Genomic DNA, 9,302 nt, shown 5'->3' with positions numbered 1-9,302 from the left:
TAGTATAGTTTTGTTGCTTATTTGTGTTGTTTAATTTATTCAATGTGAACTTTTTAAGTGGCAAAATATATGTATTAATTGTTTCTAATTTTTAATTATTTTTATTCTTTTGCTAATAGAACTTATATGCATGCATAAGAGGGCTATTTGTGAAATAAAAGTTTCATCTCTCTCCTTAAAGTACTTTTTTTAATTGAACTAATTTTGTTATCAAAACCTTAACCTTAGAGGAAGTTTGTGTAATTCTGTAAACTTCAAGGAAGGCTAATGAAACCAAAATCCAGTTGCATCATTTTCCAGGTTAGCTTTTCTTTCTTCATTCCTCCCCAAAACTCTATCTTACCCTTCTTGTAAGATCTCCAAGCCCCCTCGCCAATGTTCGTTTGTTCTTTTTGTTGAATTTTTGCTTAGATTTGGTTTGTAGGTTTTCTTTGAAACTGATTAATCTAACCCAAAAAAAAAAAAAAGCTAAAAACTTCGTTCCAAGGATATGTTAGAAAGAGGGGAAGTAGGCATAAAAAGCATGAAAATGGAGGAGAACGTAGAAGGTAGCGTTGAAATGATCTACTGGGATTGAGGGGTCGGGCATCTGAAAAGTCCCAATGGTATGATAATCTGTTAGAGAAATGAACAGGCGGGCGTGGGTCTTAACAGTTAGAAAGCATTCTAAATTAAAAACTTCACTAAACAACATGGCATAAATTAGACCACTCGGTCTACGGCGAATTTCTATAAATAATGTTACTAAGAGAAAAAGTCGAACAAGTAGTGTTGTTTTAGGATTCGTGATGGTAGAAGCATCACTGCATTCGTGATAGTAGTACATGCGGCAATGACCCAAAATTTTTCTAAAATTTTTTTAACAAAACCCTAAACCCTAATTTATAAATGATGTGATCCAAAATTATTTCGAAAGTCAACTGTTTGTGGTCATTGCTGTTCGACACCTGAATACATGTGTGCTTTTTTCACAAAAGTTAAAATTTTTCATATATTGTGTGTGCATCTCAAGGACGCTCTAAACTGCCAATTACACAGTAGGGAAGTATTGTAGGACCGACACCTAACATACCAGGTCGTTGGTTTACTTTCCCTTATTTCATACTCCCTACTATACTTGATTAATCACAGTTTAACAACTTACTGCACATGTTTCTTTGTTTCAAACACCATGCCCAATCTTAATACCTTTGTATACTCATCCGCGGCTAAATGCAGCGACTGGCATTTTTTTTTTTTAATTTGCATTCTTCTTTTAAATTGCCATGTCAATTTAAAAAATCGTAAATAAATTAACTTTCTCTCCACTCATTTGCGGCGATCCCTACTAGAGTGCAAATTTGTCCATAACACCAAATTAGTCATGATTTCTTATTTTCGTAATATTTACAGAAATTTGCCCTCGGTCTACTGTTAGGGCTCATAGTCCAGTCTACTCAAGTTTTTGTCGTAAATATAAGTCATGTCTCTTGCAAAACCTAGAGGCAGCCTGAACTGACTTCAGTCTGTTTTGTTGACGTAGCATAATAATGTCGTTGAATGACCATAGGATGAAAAGTAAAAGAAAGAAGAAGTACAAGGCGGCGCAGGCGCAGCCCCTTGGCAACCGATCTGACCGTGTCTCCAACACATAATCTCAAACCCGCAAAATTCCTGCTCAAAGAACAGGAGCACGGCAAAATTCGGCCCCCTGTGGATCAATTTATTCCAACAAACAGCATGCATAGGTGTAGCATTTTAAGGTATCCAAATCTCTACCCAGGAAAAATAATCTCTGCCCGTCGTTCTGTCAACTCTCCACGAAGAGAGGCACTTCACTCTAATAATAATGCTCCTATAAGCATAAGGAATAATTGGAAAACAGAAACTAGGCATCAAATATGAGAAAGTTAATAGGTAATATTCTACTGGCACCCAATTTAACTTGTATAGCACCAGATCCAAAAAGATTAAAAAAGAATATTATTTGACTATTTGCACAACTCGAGATTACATGTGAATCCTACAATATATATATATATATAACTATAATCTATTCAGCTCATCTTTTCTTTCCTGGTGAGTAGTAGACTGATCGTGTGATGCTGAGAAGTCACCCAAAAACTCAGATCTCAGCTGCATCAGCAGCCTTCCAAGATAATTCAGGCCTTCTCCATCTCGACCTCCACCCCAGAACAGGTCATGGGGTGAAGCTTCTACAAGAACAGAACCTGCTGTTGAGAGCAGCATGGAATTTAGATGTGGGTATATGGAGAACTTGCACTTTAAGCCTTTGTACATGATATTAATCTTGACAGATTCCCAATCATCTCTCACCTGAAACAGAGAAGGGAAAAGAATATCGCACAGCCAAAAACTCATAATGAAATAAAGATAATGACAGAATGTACGTAACTAAACTCTTAATAAAATGAAGGTGAAGCTAAGAGATCACAAAGGAAGTAGGCGCAAAGGCACAACCAGCTTTCTAACATGTTCAGTACCTTCCCAAAAGTCTTTACTAATGGCATTTTCAGACCCCAATATTTGAGAAAAGTGCCGTGTTTAGCATGTTCAGGGGCTGTTTGTAAATATAGATACAACTTGGATGCTACTTTAACAGAATAAGGTCATCGGCTACATAAACATCTAATGGTATCAACTTTAATCCCTGAGGGCTAAAAATGTTGGTTTCAGTCATTTGTCTCGTTAAATTATTTTTCCAAGTCATATGCGCGATTTTAAAATCTAGACACTGCAGAAACAAATAGTGTTGCCACATTTAGTCATTTTTAGATGACTTTGGTACCATGTAACACACTGTCCAAAACCTCATGGTTGGACCAGTGACCCCCATAGCAATCCCTGCACCAGGTTCAATGACTTGGGAAAAGAAAAAAAGCAACATGTGCTGTTAGAAAATGCGAGTTGAATTGCATGTTTTGTTAAACACTTGACTAAGCCTAGATAATTGAAGTACAAGCAAATGCCAGTAGAACTGCTATAATTTCATGGAGAGTGCAATTATTTCTTAAAGGATGGCTGCAAAGAAGTAGACAAGGAATTTGGTTGCTATTGCCACTGTACCAACAGGCTATGAGCTTCCTAAGTTTAGAAATTCTTACCAGATGAGGGTGTTGTCTCTGTATTTTCCTCCCTATCCGAGCTGCTTCTTCAGGACTTCTAGCTGATTTTATTTCATCCAAACAGGTCTGAGCTATAGAATTGGTCACTCCAATAAATTTTTGTGCCTACATATAGAGGGTCAGAAAACCACACTCATAAGACAGGTCCAGGGGAGGATGTTTTGTATGAATTTAACGTGGCAGCCAATGCATCTTCTCCTCTGTTTTTTTTTTTCTTTTTTTTTTCTCCCTGTCAAGTCCATTTATGCATTAATAAATAAATGAAGCAAGCATGCAACCTGGTAATAGTGCTCTACACTTGGCCAGCTGAAGTAATCCCCATTTTCATCAGGAATTCGAATTGCATGGGGAGAGAAATTTGAAAAGGCACCATAAGGATCCCATGTTTTGTAGAAGAATATGATACTTGATTCATAAGGAGAGACACTAGGATCAACTGCAGAGGTTTCTTCAATTGATGGAATAGTAGGGGACAGGTCAGGGACTGGCTGAAGAAATCCACTTATAAGCATGTCAGGCCCAATCTGCAACATGTGCACCAAAAGTTGGTGAAGATTAAAACACGAAAAGAAAAGTGAAGCAGACAACATCAAGGCAAAACAAGCAAACAAATGAGTACTACACCATTTCTGCTTTTTGCAGCTCTTCATATTAGTCTAATTCTTTGCTCTTCTTTCGATAAAAGCATTATCAACATATGAAATCATACCTAGAGAACTAAGCATACTGAAAATGTCATGGGAAAGCAAGCATAGGAAATTCTTCAACCAATAACAGAACAAGCAAACAATAGCAAAACACTATCGTATGAATAGGAAAGGCATTTTAATTCATAATTGTTACCAACAATGGTTGACAGACATTATCACCAGCAGACTTTTCTCCAACCAATACAAATGTTCATTTTAGATTATCGAGGTAATCCAATTATCCAGCCAATTCATCCATAAGGGCCTGACTCATCATATAAACTCATATTAAGAAATTACCAAAGGAAATTTTCCATTATTCATGAAAATAGTTATCAAACAATAAGTTTTCAGGAATTCATTTGCATTCTTAAACATTGTAACATGTAATGCAATTAAAGCAAACTAACCAGCTTATAAGCTGAGAGCAAGAATTGGGCCAGTGGTTATACCATCCTTTCTCTCATAATCCTGACATGGGCCTCCCCAGTATAGTCAAAAATACCAAAACTTGTATTGGTTTCAGGAGAGACAAAAAGTCAGTCAGGCAAGAAGCAATCTCCCTAAATAAGTATTATCTTCATCTTTCTTAGAATGTTAGGGGTTAGGGGTGGAGTCACAAATCTTATTCAAAGGCACAGACAGCAAATGATTGCACCCAATTCTTTCCCCTATTCATACAGTATATACTATCTCCATAAAAAATTTAGGAAGAATATGCATAAAGATAAATGATGCTCAACTGATGCTAATATTCCAACATGCTTTCCTGCTAAAATCTCTTACAACATTCAGGTGTAGCCCATACAAATCCCTTAGCACAGAAAGGATGTACACAAGTTCTAGCATCAAATGCTTTTTGCATTTCGTCATATTTTGATATGACAGGTAGCACATCAGATGAATTCTTTTCTCTAGCTCAAGTTCTTTCCAGGTAAATTGTTCTCTTTATTAGCTCATAAAGAAAAAATGCAGCTTATCTTGGGCTATTAAGATAAAAATCTTCAAGGATCATTTATGAAGACTTAACAACAAATTACAGCATTTGCTTTTTCTAGTCCATGAGTGCATTTTTCCTGATCCTACCCACCTTTAGAGTCAATTCCAACGGAGAATTGCAGTTTTAGTCCCTTAATAGGATCTCGTACGAACTATTTTAGTTGAACTACCACTTGCAAATGAAGATAAAAACACCATTTATTTGTTTCAGGGAACAGTTGCACTCCTTAAATCGAAAGTACCATTCTTTTTTCAAATGTTTTCATGTTCAGACAAAATTGAGAACTTAAAATTAAGGTATGTCTATTCTTTCTAAATTCTGTGCAGTTGAAAAGCATATGACCATTATATTCAAGCTTTGATACATAACATATTCACTTAAAATGGAAAAGAAGAATCCAAATTCTTTCAATCTGACAATGAGGAGAAGAACTTAATTTAGTTAGCGTAGAGTTAACTTTTTCTCTTCTTCACATTTCTCTCCTTATTATAACTTTTCATGCATTTCCTGGTGATATGAAAACAAAATAGCACAAGACATTATCAGCAATATTGCAAAACAAGAAGTTCACCTAAAAGTGTCGCATTCTACTCATGTAACTGCCTATGCCCATTTTTCACTAAAACCGATAAAAGTCAGAAAAATTACAGGTCATGATATCCACTAGATCAGAAGGATACCATAACCAATGCAATGAAAAGTTTGTACAGCAAAATATAATATGGACACAGCAATCACAACTAACCTGCTCATAGCTAACATCAATCAGCTCCATAGCCTGTGACATCTCAACCATCCCTAGTTCGCCGACAGGAGAAGGGGCATTCCTTCCTCCAATGATTTTCGGAGCAACAAATGCATGTACCTGCATTTACATAGCTAAATTTAGTGACCATCAATGGACAACTTTTCAAAATGTCTGTTAGTTAAAGTTTGTTTTACATCATCCTATACCAACCAGGAAGCAAAAGATGGATGAAATAGGCTACTGAAGATATTCACATCCTTTAATGAAATATTTTCATCTTAAGTGAATTATGGAGCATGTGGCACTAGGTGTATCAATCTACTCTAATGGTATTAACAACAGAAAATTGGGCATACTTTGTGTATGACACCAGATGTAATGGCAGATGCAGCCAATGTGCCTCCACATTCCCAAAGGATTGAGAGATAACCACGGTCATAGAAGTACTCCATAACATCTTTTGGGTTTAAAATGTCAAACTCCACCACTTCAACATCTTTGGAAGCAAGATATTTTTGGAAACTCTTTTGTGCACCTCTTTGTGTTGCAACTATAGTGGGTACCTCAGCAACATCCCAAAGATTTGCTACCTCAGGAAGATTAAGAGTTCTTGACATTACAATTCGTCTAGGCAAATGGCCACCTCCATGTCTTGCAGTTAGACGTGGATCTGAGTTACCAAATTGAATTATGATAGCATTAGGATACTAATCATCTCCAACAGGGAAAGAAATGGCTAACAAAGGTTCGTACTATCTCTGCGTACAGTGTTTCCTCCAACAATTACAGCATCACTCCTGCCCCGCAATTGAAAAACTAGAGTTCTTGACTTTTTGCTGCTTATCCATGATGCATGCCCGCTACTTGCAGCAATTTTTCCTGTCCTCATACATAGGCCAATTAAATTTGTAAGGACCACATATGGACGTTCAATCACAAGTACTAAACGAAATTAAGGCAAAGCACCAAACAATCTGATAACAATTGCATTTTCTCACCATCAAGGGTCATTGCATACTTGAGAACAGAGAATGGAACTCGATTAGCAGCTCTATAAAGCAAAGGAGCATTAACTAGGAGACAGGATTTCAAAGCCTCCTGCAGCACACCGTGCACAGTGTCAATAACACCAGATGCAACGTAATTCTACTGCATTGTGTATTAGCAAGGACCTTTTTCTAGAAGATGGGAGGGTTGGCAACTAAACTTAGAATGCATATAGAGAAAGACAACCATACTATTTCCTCTGTTTAGCTAAGAAAGCATATACATGTCAACAGTACCACTATCATTGGTAAATGGTCATACTAACATCCTCAAATTGCCAAGCTCATATTAATTCTTAACCATGCCATAATAAATCATGTATGCCGAAAAATTCTCATTCGTTGCATGTTTTTAAAGCAGTAATCATATAGTGCAATGGTACCTCAATAGTTTTACTTTGTATATCTTCCCCAAGAACATCAACCTTCAGTCCTTCACTTCTCAAGGCTCGAATAGCATTTCCCCGAAGATGTGGCAAAGGATGCCTAATTCCAATTACAACTCTACTAATTCCTGCCTAATCCACACACATTACTCGCATTAGAAAAATCTTCACTCCAATAGAAAATTTGAGAATACAAGACTCCAATTACAAAACTAACTAGAAGCAGAATTTAATTAAGCTCACTTGAAAAGCCAATGTCGAGCAGATACTGACGTACACATACATCATCAATTTCTAACCGGTAAAAAATATATATAAACAGGAGAGAGAGAGAGAGTGCATACGTTGACAAGAGCAGAGACGGCGGTGCGATCACTGTAGCAATCGCCGGGCTCCATATTGAGAAAAGCTGTGGCGCCTCTGGACAGTTCACCGGCGGACTCGACGGCCTGGAGCTCAGCCGGAGAGGTACCCTCAGCGTAAAGATAACCTTCCCCAACCACGACTCCTGGTCGTCCTTCTTTTCCAGAGCCATTGGCGGTGGTGGCAACGACGCAGCCCAAGTTGGGATGGGGAGCGGTGAAGCCGGCGGACTTATCGGCTAGCTCCGCGGCGCGTTTGATATACGCAGCATCAAAAGCGTGGGATGAGGATGTGTTATTGGATGAGCAAGCAATAGTAGTTCTATCGATAAGAGGAGGAATAGGAAGTCCTCCAAACGAAAATGATAGCGCCATTTCACACAGGAAGGTTGAAGAAGATGCAATGAGAAAAAAAAAATGTCCAAATTGGGACGATTTTTCTAATTGAATTTTAGGCGTCTTTGAAATTCCAACTCTCTTTTTAACTGAGCAGATATAAAGTAATGTATAAACCGTGGAAATAAATAACTCGTAAATTAAAACAAAACCAAAAAAGAGTTCATTGCATTTATTTCAGGGGTTTGGCCAATAATTGCTGTGGCAGAGCTAAAGAGTTTGAGGATAAAAGTGGATAAAATAAATGTTATTGGAATAAATTAAAATGTCACTAGTTGGGCCATGGGTGTAAACACTGACCCGCTTAGATGTTTTGTTTTTTGCCCGTGAGTGATGATGAACTGAGTAGACTCAAGATTGACCTACTCGAAAATATTTTCGAGTAAATTTCAAGCTTAATGATCAAGTATTCAAAATTTGATAAGTTCTATCGAGTATTGCATTAAATAATTAACATATGCGTATAGTTACATACATAAAAATGACTAATACAGGCTCTATATTGTTCGAACTTAGTATTTTAGTTCAAGTCGAGTTTTTTGAAAACTTAATAAGATTCAACTTTATTTTTTAGTTTATCGAGCAGAGTTTAAATATTTTTATAACTTTCTCGGATCGACTCACACTCTTCAAGTTCAAACTTGAGTTAAAGTAGTACTCACACTCTCCGAGTTCAAACTCAAGTACGATGCTACTCGACCCCAGCAGTACTTCTAGTTTGGCCGAAAGATGTAGGCAAGTTATTACTATTTCCAATACACCTTTATGTTTGGATTGGATTTTATTTCTCCAAATTTATTTACTTACATCATCATTACAATTTCCAATACACCTTTTTACCTTCCCAATTACCTTTTTATCTCACATACATCACATCACAAAAACTGCTACAGTAAAAATATCTCTAATAATTCACAATCCAAACTAGTAGCAACTGCCTTTTGGTTAAACTGATGGAATTACCTTAGATTCTGGGTACTGTGTTTCTTTGCGCTTCTTTGCGCTGTTGAAAAAAACATTAATATTAGTGCTAGTGCTCAACGTTGTAGGCTTGTAGCGGAGCTGTCATATGCTGCAGTTCTCATCCATCTGCTTCTAGTTCTAGTGATTCTTACTAGTGTTCTTGTTTGTATAGCATAGTAGCAGTAAAGGTACACATTTAAAACTCATCATCCTTCTTTCTTTATAGTGGTGTAGCTTCTCAGAATCACAAGCGTCCATGTGTATTTAACAATTACACGTATGGGTTGAGATCACAGAATCGAATGATGTTTATGAGTGCTTTACTCTACTGCAAGATTTCGGCTTTTTTCCAACTAAGAAGGCCAAAAGGCTAGTGGCTTGGAATTTGATGCGTTCATGCAATTACACCACTACGACACATAGGGATCAAAGTGACGACGCTAATCAACCAGTACAAACATGAACATCATCGAAAACCCAAAAATGCTACTGGCAATATACATCAAACTAAATGACAGAAGGACCAATTATTTATGCAGGCCAAAAGAGAAGGAAATGAGAACGGGAATGAAGCAGAAGCAGAAGCA

At 37.1% G+C, this 9,302-nt stretch overlaps 1 protein-coding gene across 1 annotated transcript; it reads right to left on the bottom strand.

Annotated features, from left to right (window-relative positions):
• Positions 1-1,900: 1,900 nt before the first annotated feature.
• Positions 1,901-7,868, bottom strand: LOC113781931 (riboflavin biosynthesis protein PYRR, chloroplastic). Its single transcript, XM_027327806.1, has 9 exons — positions 7,339-7,868; positions 6,992-7,126; positions 6,561-6,660; positions 6,316-6,441; positions 5,919-6,232; positions 5,560-5,679; positions 3,404-3,649; positions 3,105-3,230; positions 1,901-2,316 (listed from the first exon to the last, which is right to left on the bottom strand). The coding sequence occupies exons 1-9, from the start codon at positions 7,729-7,731 to the stop codon at positions 2,026-2,028; spliced, it is 1,851 nt and encodes a 616-aa protein (XP_027183607.1). The 5' UTR covers positions 7,732-7,868; the 3' UTR covers positions 1,901-2,025.
• Positions 7,869-9,302: the final 1,434 nt, after the last annotated feature.

Source organism: Coffea eugenioides, chromosome 9, assembly GCF_003713205.1.
Source record: "Coffea eugenioides isolate CCC68of chromosome 9, Ceug_1.0, whole genome shotgun sequence".
NCBI lineage: Eukaryota > Viridiplantae > Streptophyta > Magnoliopsida > Gentianales > Rubiaceae > Coffea > Coffea eugenioides.
The sequence above is the reverse complement of the archived record's forward strand: the minus strand, read 5'-3'. Positions and strand labels throughout refer to the sequence as shown.